The 21,375-nt window shown below is 48.8% G+C and overlaps 7 protein-coding genes across 7 annotated transcripts; 6 read left to right on the plus strand and 1 right to left on the minus strand.

Annotated features, from left to right (window-relative positions):
* The first annotated feature begins 1,247 nt into the window (after positions 1-1,247).
* Positions 1,248-4,835, plus strand: M431DRAFT_512733 (hypothetical protein). The gene is made up of 4 exons (XM_024919894.1): positions 1,248-1,813; positions 1,947-2,655; positions 2,713-3,958; positions 4,019-4,835. The coding sequence occupies exons 1-4, from the start codon at positions 1,673-1,675 to the stop codon at positions 4,458-4,460; spliced, it is 2,538 nt and encodes an 845-aa protein (XP_024769229.1). The 5' UTR covers positions 1,248-1,672; the 3' UTR covers positions 4,461-4,835.
* Positions 4,836-5,589: 754 nt separating this feature from the next.
* Positions 5,590-6,918, plus strand: M431DRAFT_512734 (hypothetical protein). The gene has a single exon (XM_024919895.1). It carries the CDS (start codon positions 5,747-5,749, stop codon positions 6,530-6,532), a length of 786 nt encoding a protein of 261 aa, XP_024769230.1. The 5' UTR covers positions 5,590-5,746; the 3' UTR covers positions 6,533-6,918.
* A 451-nt stretch (positions 6,919-7,369) lies between these two features.
* M431DRAFT_9840 (hypothetical protein) lies at positions 7,370-7,891 on the plus strand (the record flags this gene model as incomplete). The annotated part of the gene is made up of 1 exon (XM_024925042.1): positions 7,370-7,891. The coding sequence occupies one exon, from the start codon at positions 7,370-7,372 to the stop codon at positions 7,889-7,891; it is 522 nt and encodes a 173-aa protein (XP_024769231.1).
* A 38-nt stretch (positions 7,892-7,929) lies between these two features.
* Positions 7,930-8,799, plus strand: M431DRAFT_9841 (hypothetical protein; the record flags this gene model as incomplete). Its single annotated transcript, XM_024925044.1, has 2 exons — positions 7,930-8,571; positions 8,635-8,799. 2 exons carry the CDS (start codon positions 7,930-7,932, stop codon positions 8,797-8,799), a joined length of 807 nt encoding a protein of 268 aa, XP_024769232.1.
* A 3,690-nt stretch (positions 8,800-12,489) lies between these two features.
* On the plus strand, positions 12,490-13,072 carry M431DRAFT_486558 (hypothetical protein; the record flags this gene model as incomplete). The annotated part of the gene is made up of 2 exons (XM_024916396.1): positions 12,490-12,552; positions 12,638-13,072. The coding sequence occupies 2 exons, from the start codon at positions 12,490-12,492 to the stop codon at positions 13,070-13,072; spliced, it is 498 nt and encodes a 165-aa protein (XP_024769233.1).
* A 332-nt stretch (positions 13,073-13,404) lies between these two features.
* Positions 13,405-15,305, minus strand: M431DRAFT_9844 (hypothetical protein; the record flags this gene model as incomplete). Its single annotated transcript, XM_024925049.1, has 3 exons — positions 13,405-13,802; positions 13,863-14,156; positions 14,483-15,305. 3 exons carry the CDS (start codon positions 15,303-15,305, stop codon positions 13,405-13,407), a joined length of 1,515 nt encoding a protein of 504 aa, XP_024769234.1.
* A 4,950-nt stretch (positions 15,306-20,255) lies between these two features.
* On the plus strand, positions 20,256-21,375 carry M431DRAFT_97358 (hypothetical protein; the record flags this gene model as incomplete). The annotated part of the gene is made up of 3 exons (XM_024924925.1): positions 20,256-20,838; positions 20,877-21,238; positions 21,298-21,375. The coding sequence occupies 3 exons, from the start codon at positions 20,256-20,258 to the stop codon at positions 21,373-21,375; spliced, it is 1,023 nt and encodes a 340-aa protein (XP_024769235.1).

The raw sequence follows: 21,375 nt of genomic DNA on the forward strand, positions 1-21,375 counted from the left end.
TCTAGGACGCGAATCGTTCTCTTCCCACACAAAGGCCCAAGACACAACACATGATACCACCAAAGGCTATTCCAATGCCAAAAGTCAGCAAACCATAGATTTTCTTTTTTTATTCCATCTTTTTTTTTCTTTCTCAACGGCTGGCGTTTTGGAGCTTGGTGGGCTGGATATCTATATCGACGTGCATCCCGTACAATAGAGTCGGAAACGGGAAATGGACAGCTCGAAGGGTGCTTTGTCCTTGAAATCGAATGTGAGGGAGTTGATCATTTCTTTTCTTCAATGATTGTTTTCTTCCTCACCATTTTGCTATTTTTTTTTCTTCTTCCATCCTGACGCATTGGGCTCATGGTGTATCATGTCATGTAGACTTTGTTTTTTCGCGATGATGGCCTAGTGCAGCGCCACATTGCTTTGAATTATACGATGCAAGACAATTTGTAGGAACTGCAAGTTACATGGGCTGAGACGAGGCCGAGAGGATGCAGTGCTGGGCTGAGTCGATGACCTTTTTGATAAAAGGGAGCTATAGACGATATGAATAAAATATTAGACCTCTTTACCACGATATAGTGTTTCTGGTGCTTGAATATTTCCACATAAAAAGTAGATATGACCAGGAGGTTGGTTTTCACTTGGTTCAGCTGGACAGGAACATCAACTCGACTCCTGGAACCTGGTCCCTCAGACTCCCTCTCATGAAGCAGTCGATAATCTCAGCTGCAGAAGGCTTCTCTCTGAGGACCAGCACCCTGATTAATGACCAAATAACAAGAGGGACTTTGGTAGAGAGATCTGGCCTTGGGAGTTGCCATGGATAGTATCCTGCAGATTTCACAGCTGTCGAGGATTGTCAGAACTTGAGAGGAGTGGCAGTCCTCGACCAACCCCAACTCTCCGATAAATGTAATGGATAGGGCGAAACTTTGGATGGGTTTTGAGTGTTGTGACAATACTAAAGCTTATAGATCCCAAAGTAGGGCTACTAATTGACTGATAACTTGTTGATCCTTTGCATTTCGTTTGACCTTGATCTGATACAATGTTTGTGTGATATATTCTTAGTAGCCGCTGCTAGAAGCACCACTTCTCCATGAGGGCAAATAAGGACTTGTCTCGCTAGACACTTGAGCTTTAGCTACTGGATAGTCTGATTATACGTGAGATGTATATTCTGGCATTTCAAGTGTCCAACTACGACATCTCTACCTTGATACATCAATCACTTTGCTTAATATCACAATTCCAGGGTATGTATGAAGCGCAACCGAAATGATGAAAGGCTGCTGAGTCATCGATGACGCCCCTCCATGGATAACCCGGCAATGCCCCGCCAACCACCGACCAGCAACACAGATGCAAATAATACCCGGAGCTGGTCATGTCATGATAGCTTCTTCCTCTCCTACAAACTCCTCTGTAGCTTTTCTGCATTCCCCCAAGGCCCGACAGCGGCCCGGCGCCCAAAATGTCCACGTATGGAATCCCTCCCTCCCGATCCTCTGCCGTGTTTTGCGCTTTCTGGCCGCTTGTTGCTGCTTTCTAACCGCTTGTTATTTGCTGCAGGCCGTCCACCAACATTCTTTGCATCCCGTTCCGCCGGTCGCTTCACATTTCGCTGTCGACGACGATCCGGCAGTACATCAACACCAAGTATGACCAGCACCCGGACATGTTCCAGTTTGATCTCGAGGCGGTGGATGCGCTGCGCCGAGACGCGGTCAATGTGCGGGAGCCGCATCTGAGCGGCATCCGGAAGCTGCAGGTGTACGCGGGCCAGCTCGTGTGGATTGGCGGCAAGTTTCCAATCGATGTGCGTAATTACTCTGGGGTTTTTGTTGTTTTGGAAGGATAGGGTGGAATCCGAACAGGAAATCGAGGAAGAAGAGTCATAAGATATGACTGTAAAGAGACCGGATGCTGATGATGACTTGGATCGACTCTAGATTGGCGCCGAATTCACCTGGTATCCCGCGCTGGGCTACCACACCGAGCGGCCGATGGCGCGCAACAACCTCAAGTACGAGCTCATGAACGTCCTCTACAATCTCGCCGCCCTGTATTCCCAGCTGGCCCTCAACACTCCCCGAGGAGACACCGAAGGTCTGAAATCGGCAGCCAATTACTTCTCCCTCGCCGCCGGCGTCCTCTCCCACGTTCAGAAATCGGTGCTTCCCGAGCTGCGCATGTCCGACCCGCCCGACGACATGGACAACAATACCCTCGAATCCCTAGTGCAGCTCTTTTTGGCGCAGAGCCAGGAGTGTTTCTGGCAGAAGGCGGTCATGGACGGCTACAAGGACGCTTCAATCGCAAAGCTGGCTGCGAGGGTCTCTGACTTGTACAATCTGGCAGCCGAGGCCGCGGTTCACAGTGAAGCCATCAGCAGCGAGTGGATCCATCACATGAACGCAAAGCATCACCACTTTGCGGCAGCCGCCCAGTACCGCGCCGCGTGCGATTGCCTAGAAAAGAGAAAGTACGGTGAGGAGATTGCGCGTCTAAAGGACGCCGTCCTCTGCGCAAATGATGGGATCAAAGAGGGCCGGGTGTCCTCATTAAACAAGACTGTCATGGAGGATTTGCAGGCATTGAAGCGAAAGCTGGAGGAGGATTTGAAGAGGGCCGAAAAGGACAACGACTTAATCTTCCTTAGTATGTCTTGGCTGGTACTCCCCTTGGAGCTCGTTGTGCGCTAACGATCACGTAAAGATCCTGTCCCTCCGAAAGCTGAATTGAAAATCCTCGAGAGAGCCAACATGGCCACTGCCAGAACGCCTCCTCAGGTGGCCAACCCCCTCGACTACCTCGGGGATCACGCAGAGCTTGGGCCGGCGCTCTTTTCAAAACTGGTTCCGTTCTCGGTTCATGTGGCTATATCCATCTACGAGGAGCGCAGGGATCGGACGGTGAACCAAAACATCATCCAGGAACTGGAGAATTTGACTGAAAAGATCCACACGCTTCTCAGCTCCATTGGCTTACCCGGATCTCTGCAAGCGTTGGAAAAGCCGCTTGGTCTACCGCCGAGCTTGATTCAGCACGCAGAGGAAATTCGACAATCCGACGCCATCAACAAGATTCAAAGGAGTTTTGCCGACATTGACAAGCTGCGGTCCAACGACTGGGCGATTTTTGAAGAAGGTAAAGCAGCGCTAGCCGCTGAAAAGGACGAGGACGAACAGCTGCGGAGGAAATACGGCACCAGCAGATGGCGACGACCAGAAAGCCAGGCTGACCCCAACGGTTCCAAGTTCTGGGCGGCAATCGGCGAGATCGAAGGCTATTTCCAGAATAGCTCAATTAGCGATGATGCCGTTCGGGAAAAGTTCATGACGAACAAGGACTTGTTGGAAGTTCTGTCGGGGTCGAACCAGTCTCTAATGAACTACGTGCCTGCGAGTGCCCCCGTCGAAACGTCGGGTGATTTGAAAGCTTCCGTTGGGCGATTGCGAAGTGTGTACAATGATATCCTGCGGCTGGAGAGTAGGAGGAGGAAAAAGGTCGAAAGCTTGAGGGAGGCGGCACGGCGTGACGACATTAAACCTGATATTCTCAAGGAAGCGGCTCGCCTAGAACGGACGTATACTACGACGCCCTTGCAGACGGTTCATTTTGAAGAGTTTTTCGAAAAGCGATTGGATAAGCTGTACGAGCCCGAACTTGAAGCCATTGAAAAAGAAGCCCAAGAGCAAGAAAATCTCTTGACGCTTCTTCAGCGCGCAAACAGGGAGTTTGAGTCTCAGAAACGCCTCATTGATGGCAAGGGTCATCGAGATCGCGAACAGGTGCTGCAGAAGCTCAACGGCGCGTATTTCAAGTACAAGGAGATTGGGACCAACTTGGAGGTGGGAAGGAAATTCTACAATGACCTCAACAAGATAGTTGCAAATGGCTTCCGAGATGCTGTCAAAGCCTGGGCGGCGGAGCGACGGATTGAGGCGAGGCGTCTGGAAGAGTAAGTTTGTCGTAAAGAATGTGGTATGCGGTTGTTTGCGGGCTAACATTGTTCGATTAGGGAACTCAATATGCCTCCCCTTTCGAATCTCAACATCACCCACCAGCAGGCAGCTCAGGCTCCATCCGGATTCGTAGCCCATCCCGTTGCCCACCAACTAGCCGAACACGACCAATACCAGCCATCATACCAGCAGTCATATCAACCATCGTACCAGCAGCCACCACCACAGCCGCAGCATTATCAACAGCCACAGCAACAGCCCTTATTTTCAAGGCCCGCCGTTCAGAGTCCCGCAGAGGCTTCGATACAATCTTGGGCTGGCCAAACACAGCAGCAGCCAGTGCAGCCACAGGTGCAGCCACAGCCTGGGCAGACACCAAGCCCGATGCCTGGAACGTGGAACCCCTCAATGGGCATCAAATTTGGAGGGCCACCAGCGGGAGGGTCACAGGGTAGCGGAGGGACATGGAGCGCCAATTCAGGCATTAGATTTGGTTGATTGGCGTATGATGGAATGCCGCAATGCCTGACATAATGGAGTCTACTATATACCTACAATCTATACACGTGTACATATATAATGTGGACATATTTTACGACGTTGGCATATTCAAGTTCCTGGGATATATTAGATGCATATGCACACTTGTTGGAATGAATACGTGAGTGAGCGATATGAATTATCACTCTAGGGAGTACTATACACCAACCGCTTGTCCCTGCTGGTTGCATAAACCGAAGCTTACTTGTAGCATGAAACAGTATCTTTAAGATCTATTGGCCTCATGCTCCTTCTCGGCCGACGATTGTAAGACTTCCGGGGAAAGTTGTGGCGCCATAAGTTAGAAAACATATGAGACAGTTACGGGTTCGTGCCAGTTCATTTGCCAAAACAGAATGGTGATGTAGTCTATTCTACGTTTGACTTGTTAACCAAGGTTTACTAAAGGCAGTAATGTGTTGAAAGTTGCCAACTTACTTTCCTTTACAATGAAAGGACTGCATAGGATACAGCCTCACCGGCAACTTGGTTCATTGATGGTACGTGAATAGGCAAATGAATGGGGAACGAAACCAGAGATCAACACGATCCGCATGCTATTTTCCCAAACCGGCTTTTTGTGCCATCTCGCATGTTGAAAAGATTACAATCCTCTAGCAGCATCATGCACGCTGCTTTATTTTGCATGTTCTGGCCAACGTTGGACGGGGAAATGAATCGGAGTGCCATGCTGCCCCTGTCAAGGGAGGTTGTTGACTCTTGCCCAGGGCTGATCCCTTGATGGGATGGTATGGAGTCTTAGAGAGCTGGCATTGTCCTGCACCTTCACTGGCGATCCCTCTGCCTTCATTTTGGCTATATTGCCTGTGCCTGAAGATATTGAGACGTACATCTGGGATATGGACTGCTGTCGATGAATACCAACTACCAACATGTGTTTTACTGCATGTCTTTACGAGACGTGGTGCAAAAGCGGTTGTGAGTGTATACCTATATAGCATCATTGCATTCCTAAAGGTTTCCCCAGACACTCCGTGTTTGTGATTGCCTGGGCAACATTCTGAAACGAATAAAAATGCCATCAACATGGAAATTCCTTGAATAACGTCATGAAGCGTTTCAGAAGAAATCCGTGTTAGTTACCGTCGAATATAAAGACGAGAGTATTCCAGCAGCAGGGAGCTCACAAACAGACTCTCATACATACATACTCTCCAACGACACATCCAAAAAAGAATTTCTCAACTTATCATAGAAGGAAAAAAAAGGCCAACGTCTCCAAAATGAGGTTCACCACTGCCGTCGTCTCCATCCTCGTGGGCAGCGCATTCGCCGCCCCCACAGAAATGTCCGCCGAGATGAAGGCCGACACGGCTTCCGACATGTCCGCAGATGCTATTGCCGCCCTTTCACACATGCGCCTATCCGACATATTCAGCGAGCGCCAGCTGGCCGTGCTCAAGGTCCTCTCCGAGCACAAGCATGAGCTTGGCCTGGACGACAAGGAGGCCGAGATGATGGATACCTTTATGGGCGCACTGCACGAGACGTTCCACCTCAACGACAAGAGACAGATTGCCATTCCTCCAAGCATCATCACCAATGCCACTGATGCTGTCGGCAATGCTACCAACACGGTGACAGGCGCGCTGGGGAACCCTGGGAGTGTGATTGACCCGCTCAACGTCACTGATACTAATGCTACTACCGGTGCGGTCGGCACAACCGCTGGAACTATAACTAATGCTACTACGGGGGCTCTTACGGGCTCGACTGCACTTTTGGATATTCTCAAGAGCATTCCGGCGTTGGGAAATCTGTTGGCCGGGACTACGGGCGGCCTTGGAGGGACTACGAGCGGACTGACGGGGGCTACAAGCGGGTTGGGAGGACTTACTGGCGGTCTTGGTGGGTTGACGGGCGGCCTGGGAGGATTAACTGGTGGTCTTGGAGGATTGACTGGGGGTCTTGGAGGACTGACGGGAGGTTTGGGTGGCCTTGGTGGCCTGCTTTCGTGTCCTCGTTCTGGTGGGCTTCTCGGCGGTATTCTCATTCCTGGGATCTTGTAAATGTGGTTGTTTGCTGTGGGACATGGCTTTGTAAGGATTGATAAAAGGGAGCGTGTAAAGGAAAAGATGGGAGGGAGGGCTTAAGATGAAAACAGCAATGATTTGATGAATGTAGCATCAACCTAGGTATACACACCAATTTCCATTTCTCAAGAGAGCTTTTGCTGTGAGAGCTTGGCGTTATGCTATGTTATGGATGGTCGTAGTCTGTAAACAGGTAGGATACAGACAGATGTGCTTCTATTGTATTGGCAGAATGGTATATCGCTTAGAGCCACGATTGACGTCGTATAGAGGTATATTGATTGTCGATTACTCATACAACGGGCATAGACTTTGCTGATAGAGCTACAGGATATATCTATACCTTACCATAGAACTTCCATATGTACATGCAGTTACTAGTAATCAATGGACATTGATTTGCTGCATCGGGCTCGTCTCGTTCGATCAAAGCCACTTGCTAACCTTGGACACAGCTGGAGAGGACCGTCAGAGTTGATCAAGTGTCAGGTACCTACAAACATGTGTACAGCTCCAGCAAATGGTAGGTACCTCTCTGCTGGCAGCCACCTGGCACCCTCACATCGCCATCATCACCATGCATCGAGGGCTGTGCACGGATCATGAAGCTTCTCTCTTCTCTGCTTCTCTCACTTTTGCCTCTTTACTTCTTCTTCTTTCATGCCTCATTCACCAAGTTGCCACTCTGAATCCATATCATCCGCCCCCTCGCATCTCACGTCTCCCGGAGGATATTAACACTATTCAACATTGGTTCCCTATATCATTGTTTACCTTTTGTGCGGGCAGTATAGTCTAGAACTGTTCTAGACAATGTCTGATCAGACCAACCTCTGGCTGTATCGGGAGCCCAATCCCGCCCATATGCATCTGTCTGCATCTCATTCAGGTTCAGATGAGAAGCAGCTACCGCAGGAGCCGGATTATGACAAGTACGCCGCAGTGATGGAGCTGTGGTCCAAGATCCATCCAAAGGCTCACCTGTCCTGGAGAGAAGGCCTGGAGACGGCTCGGCAACTGCAGGCGGGAGAGCGCTCTGTTTCGGCGTTGCGCAGACTTGTGATCAAGGCCATGAGAGAAGAGGTCACAGACGTGGAATTCGTGCGCTACAAGTTTCGGACCGCTTCCGACCGAAATCCCATCATGCAAGACGACGTGTCAAGGCTCATCCCTTTGGCTCTGGGCTGCCTGATGGGCATGGGGTCTCCAGACGACGCAGATGAACAGGCCCTCAGATGCCCTGGCCTATGGGATGGACATTTTGTTCCCGGAACTGTCTTCAGGCCGGATCTTAGGTTGGCCGTGGAGTACGCAGAGAAATCATGCAACTATTGAAGACTGCGCGAATGAGGGATCCTTTGGAGCTCGCAACAATGGAGCAGAAGGCGACGAAATGGCTCACGAAGCTTGCGGACTGCTTACGGGACGCGACTCATGTTGAGTGGTTGAGAAACTGGACAAGACGTTTTCCAGAGGTATCGGGCCATGGTGACGGCCCAGATGGACAACAATCCCTTCAATTCACCCCAGGCGCAGAACCTTTTATTACGCACATCACACACCAACAGTCGCTGTCCACGGGCGAAGAGATGCCAGCCTTGGATCATGTGGCCCAGGCTGTTACTGGGCAGTCAACGGTTCCCCATTCAGAGACGGCGGTTACTACTTGTAGTGTTGAGGCTATGCTTGAGAGTGTCCCTCCAGCCGCTCAACACGATGACTCTGAGCCGTTTCCACATACTGAAGGACAATTGAATGAAGAGGCGCCAGCTTCAAACGACCAAATGCCGGCTGCTGAGGGGCAGACACTAAAGTCAATTGAACAGCCGTCCAACCTAAGCTCATTAATGGATGCTGCTGCTGCAGCTGCTATAGCAAACGGTCCACTGCTGGATCATCCGCTACGAATTTATGATTGGCGTACGCCGGCCAAGTCCACGCCTCCGGTTCGTGGAAATGATGATGCTCCAGGGTCTAACGATGAAACGCCATCTTCTGAGGATGTCGGCGGTGAGGTACGTTGCTCAATCACGAAGATCCAACTCTTAGAAAAGCAAATTCTAACCCCAGATAAGCAGGCTACGGGAAATGCTTGGCCCCCAGAGCGAATAATAGCCTTTATCAATGACCTGTCAGAGGATGCGAGAATATCCGACTGGACGATTGTTCGCACTGTTGAGCTGGAGGATGGGTGGTACATACACGGATACTGGCCATCCGCACAGGAGGTGGCCAGTTGGTAAGAGAAATAGCAGACAAGCATCCCCGACCTATGCCAACTGACTTGGCGAATGGTCTGGCTGATTGGGAGGAGCATGGGATGAATGTGTGAGGAGTTCAAGCGTGTTATGGGTTTTTGGGAAGAGAGAACTTAAGGGGACAGGCACTACAAAAGGCAAGCAATGGGTTTTCCTTGGGTCATTGGAAGGGATCGGGAGAGATTGGGCAACGGTTTCATCTTCATCACGAAAAGTTTATTCTGCTGGGAGGCTGAGGAGGACGATGGTTGCGTCTTCGATATGGGGTGCTAGGCGAGCTTCTTAAGCAGGGGGTTTCTGTCGTATAACATCTTTGCCGGGGAATCAAAACACCAAGGACAATGTAGTCGCGATGGCTATACGTGGCAGTGAGATTCCTCTTATTTATTATACCAAATATAGTAATGATTAGAGGTGTCCTGTGCTCGCTTTTTCTCCTCTTTGTCATTGACTGTATTCCTTGGCCCGTGACTCCCAGTAGTCCTTGTCAATGTTGATGCAATCTCTTGATGCGCTCTCTAGTTATAATGTAATGTCTACTGTTGAGCAGGTACTGCAAAGGCGCATTTGGCCAGCGACGGCGGGCCGCGTAAGGGGTGAGGCATCCAGTCGTAAATGGGCTTGTGATGTAAGCACAAGACACGATATAGAACTCCTGACTTTACTATACCCAGGTTGGGGCTTAAAGCTATCCAAAGAGGTATATGTAATGCTGCATTCACATATAATGTGAAACAGTTGATCTTAAGACGGAGGGCTTTAAGCGGTGCTGGCGTCGTTGTCTATCTATCTAGGTTATGACCTGTCAGTATAAGGATAGATAGGCAGTGAAAGGGGAGTGACAAACTTTGATGATATCTGAATATGGCTGTTATGAAGCTGTAACGCACCATTTAGCTAGCGAGAAGAATGATGGCCAGCAATGACAGAAGGAATCTTGAAGCAGACTGGAGAGAGAAGGCTGCTAGGATGATCCAAAGGAACTACGATAAAGAGAAGAAGGGAGAGAAAGAGGAGAGAATAGTGGGAATGCAACACGAATAGATAAATACAAATGGAGAAAACCCATGACGAGGGTTGGCGGTGACTCGGAGATGCCCGAGATGTTGCGTGGGTGCTCGGTGTTGGTGATTGATGGAAGAAGTGAGAGGTACTTTTGCTTAGCTGTAGATAACCTTACAAGGTTAAAAACCCAAATTCCGAAGATAGGATGCACGTATCCTATGCATGCGCGCACAGATATTGGAGTTGACGATTGCTTTCTTATATAAAGGGCGTTTTGCTTTAGCTGCACTCTGTCATTAGATGCTAACCACTTTGCATTTGCTAGTTAATACCTTACTCTTGATGCCTTGATACCTTGTCGTTTGTGTGCAAGCCTCGATTCAACTATAATTTTATTGCTCTCTTTTCTTCCTCCTACGTTTATCCTTCTCTCATCACCATTGGTAAAGCATCACCGGCTTGCACGTTTCCTCTTCTTGTCAGGTTTGCTCCTTTTATATTCACCCGCTCTTCTCTTGAAACTGTTTTCTCCATTATCTCATGCGGTACGTGTTTCAATACAAATTTGCCATGGCTATCAATTAACCAAGGATCAGGAATTGCTTCTTCTACCCTATTTCTACTTTCCGATTTCGACATCATCACCATCCGGTGAGACAACATCCAGCCTTTCGATGGGAGTCACAGCCGCACATTCTTTCTTTCGAGTCAAGTGTCGGCACCGAAGTCACTGTCTATACTCTTCTTATACGCCGTGTATGCGCACGAGCGTCTAAACTAGGCTTTGGCCAACCAGAAATCAGAAGATTGGCGCCATAGTATCGTTCAGTCAATGTCGGTCAACGATTATGCCGTTGCTTCGGATTGGTATCTTGGAGAGATTGTACTCCCACAAGAGCCAGGAACTGAGCTCATTCCAGGTTACCCCGAGTACGAAGATCTGGAGAAGAAGTGGTCTGCAGTTCCTGATGGCGCACACTGGGCCTGGGAGGCAGGATGTGAGGAGATCAAGGCCCCTGAAGAAGGAGGCCTCAAGAGCGCCGTGGAGGTACGCTATGCTTTTACACTCATCTCCTCAATCTCCAAGCAGGAATGCACCAATATATTCCTTGGAAAAACGCCGGGCGATGATTTTATTGTGTCACCAAGTATGCAACGTCAGCGGAACGGCCCTGTTTCTGCAGCTGATTCCGACGAGGAGTAAGCGAGAGACAGAAGACTTCCGAAAAAGATGCTGAAGATGCTAGGACTTACAGATCCTGGTGAGGCCAGGGGCCTTGGCCAGGCGGAAATGGTGTACACGGCATGCAACAATACGTCGAATACGGCGGAAGACGTCAGGAGACGGAATGTTCGATTTGTCTTCATGTCTCACGTAGGACCAACCCTTGGGAACAGTGTCTAAGAAGTCCCATGCCCATAGTCTGTAACCTCACCAAACGGCCTCTTTTGAGGACATCGACGGGCCCAGCTGAGTCACACACTGTAATTCAAGGGACGCTCTGTGGGACAAGTGCGAGACGATATGGGGCCCATTGTAGGGGACTTGCGTGACACTACAATTCTTAAACCCATATGGCCCGTATCTACATATAGTAGATTACCTACTAGTATGTATTGTTAGTCAAGCAGCGCGGGACTTCGCTGAAGCGTCATACTGCGAATATCAAATTCCCTTTACTCTTTATGTTGCGCTTTTAAGCTTACGCTAGGTGCAGTTTGTCCTGGCTAACATGTCTTTGGCCACAATTTATTGGACATTTTTTTTTCATCCACCAACATCATCAGCTTAAGCATGAGGAATGATGATAAAAAGCAGCCGGTGGTATGGAGAGGATTCCCAAAGGACAGATACAAGCCTCGGTTTAACTTGGCTATGCATCCTAGTCAAGGAGTGCATACCATAGCCTCCTGCTGCTTTTGAGGACATAACAGGCATCAAAGATGAAACGAAGCATCTCTACGAGCTCATCATCGTAGGTATGGGATATATCAATCGAGTTCTAACCAGTTGCAAGCCATGGGAAATATATATTCATGGAGCAAGCATTTATAATATGACGTTGCTACTTGCTTGCCCTAGCCTTGGATTTACCTACCGAGCTGGAGTGACACCGTCTCGGACAAAGGACAGAGCACATATGTGAGTGGCTGCTCCATATTGCATCCCTTGCCTTGGCACCAAATTATCGGGACCAAAGGCGGAATGTGATTGCCTAGTTTGGCCAAGGGAGGAGTGGAGGCTATTAGGATCATCTTCAGTACCTGCAAAACAAGATATTTTAGACCATGATCCATAAGCACGGATTCCGCTGGTGGACTCTATGCAGAGCAATTTGGCAGTGATGAGTCACACTACAATGATTAACCACCCACACGCCTGACTTGGATGTCTAAGATGTATTTAACACGCCCCATATCCAAGACAAAAATGATATACCTTGGATGAAATCAGGGGCCTATACATCCCTTAGCATGTTAAATCACAACCCACCCAGAGAGAATACAGGTGGCTACGCATTGATAGGTGCAAAAAGTATAAAAGCCATCAATTTCACCTAGCTTCTCTCAAACTCATACAGACGCCAATCATCACTCCTACTTCAGAGCCTACAAAGCCACCTACCTTGCTATCAACTTTCTTATTTCCGAGATACTACCTTGTCCAAAATGAAGACTGCTGGCGCCACCATCCTTTCTCTCCTTGCCGCTACCGGCTTTGCTGTCCCAATGGTAGGTTGTTCGGTGGGGACTAGACGTCCATGGCCCAATATGCAATCTGTTGAAGTATTATTCAACCGTGCTGACATTTATCAAGGAACAAGCTGAGCAAGCCGGCCAGGCTCAGATCATGGAGCAAGCCCAGATCATGGAGCAGGCCCAAATGGCAGTCAACGGCCTCTTTGACCCTCCTCGCAACGGCAATGGCAACATCATTGGTGACATTTTTGACACTGCCGCCTGTATCCTTGGCAGCTTTATTGGCAGCCGCTCCTGTGACAGGCGTGATCCCCAGGTCATTAACATCACTAGCGATAATCACCATAACGACAACAATAACAGCAGCAGCAGCAGCAGCAGTACTAGCACTTCCTACCAGTACAGCTATACTACCGACTCGGACGGAGACTACCACATTGAGATTATTCCTGGTGGTAACAAGTCGAACTGCACCTATACCGTTGCCAAGGAGGATGCGGCGGTCTTGGCCACCACCATCAACGCGCTTGCCACCAAGTGCCTCAATAAATAGGCGATTGCCCTCCATTAGAAAGTCCCTCTCTACACGCCAACCACGGGCATAGGAATGATGGATGACGGAACGGTGGAAAGGGGGTTCAAGAGAACTAGGCAGCCAATACAATAGGGCGTATTTGCATTCAATTATACTACAAGTTTTAGTCTGCGACTTTTTCTTTCCTGTTACTAGATTCACCCGTTCCATCACGCCACCGTGAATTATGCAAGACCTGAAGCATATCTTCATATCCACCCTGTCCATCTTTTCCAACCACGGAACGCCATTCTATGTAGACTCTAGTTTATGTCAAAAAAGGAGAAACCACGAGACAATCTTTCCATTTCTCAATTCGTTCTTTCATTCTTCGCCTTTGCAATCTCCTGTTTCTTCTCTTCCTTCTGCTTCTTCTGGTCTTCGTAACCGTCGTCCCACGCACCCTTCAGTTCGTGAATAAGCCATTCGCTTGTGTCATCTACTTGAATCAGGTGCTGATCGGTGAAGAATTCGGGTAGAATGTTCTCGATATGAAGATCAATCCAGCCTGGTAGCGGATCCTGAGGCTGGAAAAACACTTGATTGGCGATGGGGAGATTATGCGAGTCTTCCAGACTAAAGTGACGATATTTCCCGAATTCAACTTCAGCGTTCCAAACCGCTGGTCCCGTGTCAAATGTACATTGAATAAAGCCTGATGGGCTATTCACCATCTCGTTAACTGCATCGGGAAATCCCTCGAATCTGTCTGTTTTGAATTTGTTAGCCAAGAACGAAAATACTTCATGTGAGAAACTTGAGTCCTTACAGCAATGGTGGGCCCTCTTGGTGAAGAAGGATTCTTCCGAGAAGGTGTCGGACGTGATCATTTCCCAGGCGGTTTGCCAGGCCGCATCTCGTTGGACTATTGTTTGGAAGATATCTGAGCACTGCTGTGGCACATCTCCTCCATCTAGAACTAATGTGTAAGATTTTTCAGGCATGCCCAGCGGAATAAGAGCCAACGCCTCTGTCACCCAAAGAGCAATACTGTCTGTGAGTACCAAAGACCACAGTCCCTGTCCTCTGCCATCGTAACCGCTAGTGCTCCATGCCAACCGACCTTCGAACGTGAACGTGAGATTTGCCATTTCACTAGATGGCGATTGGAAAACATTTCTCCACAAGTCGAGCCGTCTTTCGACATGTAGCATCGGATTCTCGATACAAACTCAATAAGGCCTTGAGCATGGCATTCCGGATAAGCCACACTCACTGCATTCTCATTCAGACGTATATTTCGCAAACACATTCGTAATGGAGGTGGTAGCCTGGAGAGAAACCTTATGGCGAGGGCTGCTGCCGAGTAGCGGTATTTTCCTTGAGTGTATTGCTGCTCTCCATCTTTTGTCGTATGAGGGAACTTCCAGTATGAGGCGGACTACCTACTAGAAATAGCCCCAACATTGAGCTCTCGAATCTCATCCCCTGTCAGGCAACAGCGCCATGGTTGATACTCCCTGGACAAGGCCAATATTTCCTCGGGAGAATGGGTCGGAGCTCCAAGCCAGTGCTCCGGCGTGGAATTATGCTTGACTTGAAGTTCAAGTGTATAAAGAGTTGCTTGTCGTTTATATGACGGCACTATACCAAAGTAATCGTCCATGTCCACAATATTATGACCTTCCAGAATACCGTCCAAAATTGGCTTAAATTTTGGATATCGCTTTGCCACTTCGTTAGCTATCGTGGTTGTAAATCCTGGCAAGAGTTGAGGTTCATCGTTCTCATCCTCTTCCTCATCATCCTCTTCGCTCTCATCCTCATCCTCGTTCGCGTCTTCGTTCTCGTCTTCATCTTGGCCCTGATACAGGCTGCCATCTTGGTCTTCGCTTTCGCCTTCGCCCCCATCTCCTTCTTCATCTCCGCTCTCTTCTGCTGCTGGTCCCTGAAGCCAGTGATAGGCCTCGAGGTTTATGTTGGCCATGTTGTGATGAAAGGCGGCTGCACCAATGCGCCAATTGTCAGAGTATCCAGTTGAGAAAGTGATACGGTTTGATACGAGATCCAATCCTCTCATTTCTTCCGCGACTTGCCTGCATGTGAATTTCAAGGCCTGGTCGATTGGCTGCGTCTTCCCGTCGCCACTGGCAGCCACCAGTTTGCCCGACTCAAAGTTGAAGACATAGCCCCCCTTGACAGTGACATAATGCGCATAGATCCTATTCCGAACCTCCGGTGGGAGGTGAAGGAATGAAAATGTTGAAGACATGATGGATGATGGATGATGGATGACGGATGGTGACGTATTGCTCAGCCGTTCCCTAGATTGATAAATTGCAAAAATGACAGCCTGACAATAAATTGGCCGGCTATTAAATGAATAGAGTGGTGAGGATTTGTGTGTAATATTTGAGGGTGTCGGAGAATTCGAGGGGAGGGAGAAGCTGGGAGAGGTGGGGGGGCAGGCGCTTGTTTATGTAGATTTGTGGGAAGGAGCACCTGGGCAGATGGATGAAATAGAGTTTTGGGAAAATCCCGGAGCTGACTCACGCGGCAGGAGCGAGGGAGTTAGAAATGTGGGGCCAAGGGCAGGAACGAACTGAAGCCTACGGATACAGGTTCCCAGTACTAGGTACCTACCCTACATGAGGTATCTAGATCCGTTTGCGGGCTTCATCACCAGAGACAAGATTTGGATGACTTTTGGAGGGCTTGGAAAGAAGCAATCACAAGTGCAATGGGGGGCCAAGAAATTGGGCGGGGGGTGTCCGCCACTTTATAGAGGTTATATTTATTATCAAGAGGGTCAGTAAAGCTGCAATAGCTAGGTCAGAGGAAGGCTACGCCCCAGCCTTTGGTTCAAAATCCAGAATCAATCCGTAGCCCAACCCGATCGGCCACAGCCGACCAAGTCAAACCTCGAAGATTCAGGCCACAAAGTATGGCCGCTGCTAGAAGAGAAACAGATTAGCCATTTGATGATTTCTTTTTGTCCGTAGCAAAGTATGGGCTACCTGCATCAAGGTTCAAGACCAAACTCAAACTAATTTCAAAGAGACACATCAGTACATGTTGTGTTTCTTTCACGAACAGGATGGGCAAAACGGACGTACATACGTGCGCAAAACGGCCCGAACAACAAGGTTCAAGCACAACGCAACTGCTTAATAGGTATGAAACACCAAACGTCAGCAGCATATCCAACAACCCATACACTTCCGAGGTGTACACATACTTACACTTCAAGCCCCGCGACTTATAGTTCAATGACTCAACCAGACCAGATAGGCCTGCTTCGGAAATCTATTAGTGATGTTGTTTCGAGTTTTCATCGTGCTGTGGCATACTTGCATCCTTCCGTCAGGTTATAAAAGGCAGCAACAATCCTGCTGTAACCCGTTAGCAACTGCCTCATTACTGATGTGCTGGTGGCCGATAATTACCCTGAAGATGAATTGCGCACGCAACACTTTCAAGATCCGCGCAGAGAAAGTTAGAAAGAAGCTGGTCACTATGGAAATCCGAATCGTCATTTACTTACCAAAAGACCGCACAACAAGACAACGCACCCTGGATTGTTCAGCCAAGTTAGCAGTCGCTCCGAATGCGTCTGTAGATAATCTTCTTGCCTAACCACTTCTTCTTGCTGCGCTCAGACAAGGCTGTTAGCAAATTCGCTTCATTACTGTTGTACAGAGGATCAATTAAGGTTTCTGACATTATCCAGGTTAAAGGAACAATTAACACTCACATCAAAAGAGACGACCCTTGCAAAAGCTCCCAACTTAGTACGCGCGTTGGCATATCCACCATATGAATCTATTGAACAACTTACGCAATAGCCGCAACCCGATCGCAACCTGCTTCAAATATAGAATCAGCAGTTAGAAGAAGGATGCGGAAATGGCATAAGCTTACGAACATACAGCAAGATGGCTGAACGAACAACCAAATCCACAATCAACAAGATTGCAGACCTGCAATCGGAAGCTCCAAAGAAGGAAAGACCGAAGCTAGGCGAAGCAAAGCACAAGCTGAACCAGCTGAAGGGCACCAAGAACCCCAAGCTAGGCAAAGGCATCAAGAAGATCATCAAAAGAGCCGACAAAGCAGCCTGAAAAGGTTCGCAAGATGTATACAGCTATGTATACGTGGGCACTTAGACCAGCTGGCTTATTAAAGGCTGCTTGATGCCAGTTAGCAGGAGGAGCATATGACGAGGTCAAGTATAAGGAGTACTTACTTACCACACATGAAGGTTCTTTTGCGACAGGTTCCTTTTAGGCAGTTTATCCTCCGTACCCAGGAGAGCGACAAGACAGTATGGAAATAAATGCAACTCAATTAGTAACTATATGTATCAGTACTACCTAGTACCTCGGTCTGTTATATACATGGGTAGGTAGGGCGAGAAGTAATGCACTGATGGAACAAGGTCGCTTTCACGGCCATCGCACATTGCCTCGGTACGTCGACTCTTTTGCATTCCAGGTTTCTTTTCCATGGCCGTATCAGCCAGTCGGCGACGGCGTGAGCTCGCTTTAGCCGCTGGTTACCTATGTTGATGCTGAATGCCCAATGCCATTCCCCGTCGTGCCGGCCACTTGCATAGCAACCCTCTGCCTTTTCTGAGGCCATGAAGGTGTGTCACTAATACAGGCGGAGGCGCGCTTCACCCCGGGCGATGGCTGCTTAGCACAAGTTCTTGCAGTGCCAGATTCTCGTCCGTTCGGGGCTTTCAAGGATGCACCATCACCGTGAGCCCGAGCACGGTTGTCCGTCGATTTCCTGGCACGGTGTTTTCCTCCTTCTCCTGGCACGAGGTCGTCTTTTTCTCTTCCTAAAGCTTGGCGGCTTGTTGCCAGTCGAATGATTGTCCTCGAGGGGCTAGGCAGCCGATGATGCCGCATTTGGAGGCGGCCATGTTCTACCGTTGGTGCTCGAAGCCTCCGGTTGCGCCGCGTTCCCGTCCCCCCCCCCCCCCGTGACTGTTTCTTTCCGGCATCCCAATTATCCTTGCAGAATTAGGGGATGCCGAATATAGCAAGTGAAAACTTGACGGCCTTGTCGGGATGCTCTTGAAAAATAGAAGAGAAATTATAGTCTTCGTCGCCGACCTCGGAATATAATATTCTTCGGGCCTCCGCTATGCTGTTTCTCCTCTCTTCCCCACCTTCGCAAGACATGAAAAGATGTTGTATAGTATGCGGGCCATCTTCGCAATAAGGACAAGTGGTGGGCTTTTCTTTGTCGAACCGGTTGAGATACGACCGTAAGCCAATATAACCAGTCCTGCAGTGAAGCAGCATGGTACACTCCCTTCGCGTCTTGAGATTGTCGTAGTATTTCAAACTTCTTAGGCTCCAAGATGTCAAGTCTGGCAAATGGATGGGCAGATGGATTACGTTGGAGTGCCCTAGGCCTCGCCGCTTGGATTTCTTGGATGTGCTTTGTGTCGTAGTTTATGGCGTGGTCGGAAATCATGCTCATCTGCAGATATTCCGAGAGACGGAAGATGTGAAGCTCTTTTCGGAGAATGATCCTGGGCGTCCCAGAGCCAGCTTGCCCTTATCCACATTGATATTCCTGTAGACGTTGTGAATGTGCATCATGCCGAATGGCCCATTAAGTGAGAGAGTCGCTAGCATGTTGTTTGCCCGCCACCAACCACTCTGATGCCTCTAGAACTGGTACATGTACCCTTTGACACTAGACCTTGAGTGGGGTACCTGATCGGCATTCCCGCGATTTGGCCCCACCACTCCGATTCTCAACCCACCGCCCATTAGTCTGCTGTGGGGTCTGGTACCTGCATGTAGGTACATGTACAGACAATGGTGGCTTACGCCTCCCGAATTATGGCTGTGCAAGTTCAATGGCCGGACCATCCAACCAAACTCAGAAAGTCCCCAGTGCTGCTTCAGAAAATGTACCAGCATCACATCAGGATCCAGCTGTAAAGTACCTAGGTAGCTTCGCCGCCACGCCATTTCTCAGGTTTCCATTTCTAGCCTGCGAAGGTACATGCAGGCATTGGAGGCTCAGCACGAGCCGGGGCACGCATGACTATTGTTTGGACTACACCAGACGAGTAGAGGGCGGATGCCGCTGCACTGGGTTGCCCTGTGTGGGAACGCATCGGTAGCACAGCTGTTGCTTGACTATGGTGCCGATAGGGAAGCCAAGGATAACAATGAATGGAGGCCAGTAGACATGGCTACCAAGTGCTTCCAAAAGACACCACCCAATTATGTACTGGGGTGGCAAGGGGGGGCAAGTGAATCACTACAAATAGTAAAGTACAACTATTTCTAACCAATGGCATGTCAGAGAGATAGTATGAAAAGTGTGATTAGAAATATATACCAAATTGGTATAAAACTTCTGCTCACTCAAGAGCATAGGCCTTGGGTTGCCAACACCAGGACTCGGCTTGTAATACTATACATTCATGTGGTCAAGAACAATGAAGCCGCTCTGAAGAAACAGTAAACGGTGCATAGCATACTGTATATTCCGGCCAATGCTAACTAAACCTCTTGAAATTTGGCCTCCAGCTTTGTCCTTGCTGAAAAGGGGCAGTAGCCATCAAGGTATCTGTAAAAGCCGAATAACAGGGGACTAAATGTAATTAGTATAAAGAGGGGCTCTTTGCCCGACCAGCCTAGTAGGGAAGTAAGCCAAATCGATCATATATTTCAACAGTCCTAAGCTATGGCAATCTCTACGGCGGACTTTACATAAGCCATAACCCAAGCCGGGAACTGCGGGCTGCAAATCCGCAGCTCCACTTCTCTCCGCAACAAGATACTCGAGAGCTCAAGGCTTCAAGCACGCCCAACAGCGCAAATCGCTCGAAAAGATGTACTTTGTTGTGACCATCGGAAAATTTCGTCACATATCTGTTCAGGATTTCCAATTTTGGACCCCTTATTATTAATCTAGAGAGATTATAAATGATGATTTACAACCCGTTACGCCAGCTCTTCATCAAACTCTTCACTTAGTAACCCATACATCGTGACTCAAGAGTTATAAAGGATTTATGGAGTAAACATGGCCATATAGTCTCCATGAAGCTAAAGAAGGTGGAATATAAATATACGATTCTCAGAGCAATGGAACTTGAACCGTTCAGCGGCTTTACATCTTAGAGAAGAAAAACATAACTAGAGGCGAAACAAGCGCAGATCCTTTCCTCCAGACACCCCAAGTCATCATGGCCGACCAAAAACTTATCGTGGTTCTCGGTGCGACTGGAAATCAAGGCAGCTCTGTTGTCGACACTTTTCTGAAAGACGCGGCATGGCGGGTTAGAGGGCTTACTCGAAATCCTTCCAGCGCAAAAGCCAAGGCACTGTCCGCTCGCGGTGTCGAAGTTGTCCAAGCCGACATGGATGATGTTTCCAGCCTCTCAGTCGCTTTTCGAGATGCCAACGCTATTTTCGTCGTGAGCGACTTTTGGGGGATATACGGCGCTCTTGCTCAACAAGAGAAAGGCACCGGGGAGAAGCCGCTCAACCTGCTGGCGGGAGAAACAGAATTCCAGCAGTTAAAGAATGCAATTGACGCCGCTTCTCAAGTGCCCGGCTTGGAGAGGTTCATTCTGTCTACTCTCTCCAATGTAGCCAAATGGTCCAGAGAAAAGTACACTCATGTCTATCATTTTGACTTCAAAGCGCGCGCGTCTGCCTATATTGAAGACAAGCATCAAGAACTATGGGCGAAAACTAGCCTCTTCCAAGCAGGTCTATTCTTGAGCACTTTTGTGGATAGTCCAAGCTTTATGCCTCGAAAGGCAAGTTATCCGAGGCAGCCAATCAAATGTAGAAAAAGTAAGAAAGTGCTGACATATCTCAGATTGCGGACGGAACCGCCCAATTCACTACTACGATGGCTCCCGACGTCAAGCTCCCGTGGATCGCCGCAGAAGAAGACACCGGACCATTCGTCAAAGCTCTGGTCCAAGAAGAACCGGGCAAAAATCTCATTGCCTACAGAGAGTGGGCAACACTGCGAGAAATGGTGGGAGCTTTTCAAAGCGCCTCCAAGACCAAGTCCGAATTGGTGGTGGTACCTCGTGACGAGGCAAATGAATTCTTGCCGCCCGATTTAAAACTCGAAATTGACGAGGGTTTTCTTTATTTCGAAGAGTTTGGGTATGAAGGTAGAGATGACGCGACCATCGTTCACCCAAGCCAGGTAAGCGTGCTCCGTCGAGCGATGGATGTTGCTTGAACCATGAACTAAACAAGATTTAGTTGAAAACGCCACCAGAATTGGATACAATGGAGCAATATTTCCGCAAAGTGGACCTTTCAAGAATATTCTCCGCTTAA

This window comes from Trichoderma harzianum, assembly GCF_003025095.1.
Source record: "Trichoderma harzianum CBS 226.95 unplaced genomic scaffold M431scaffold_17, whole genome shotgun sequence".
Lineage (NCBI taxonomy): Eukaryota > Fungi > Ascomycota > Sordariomycetes > Hypocreales > Hypocreaceae > Trichoderma > Trichoderma harzianum.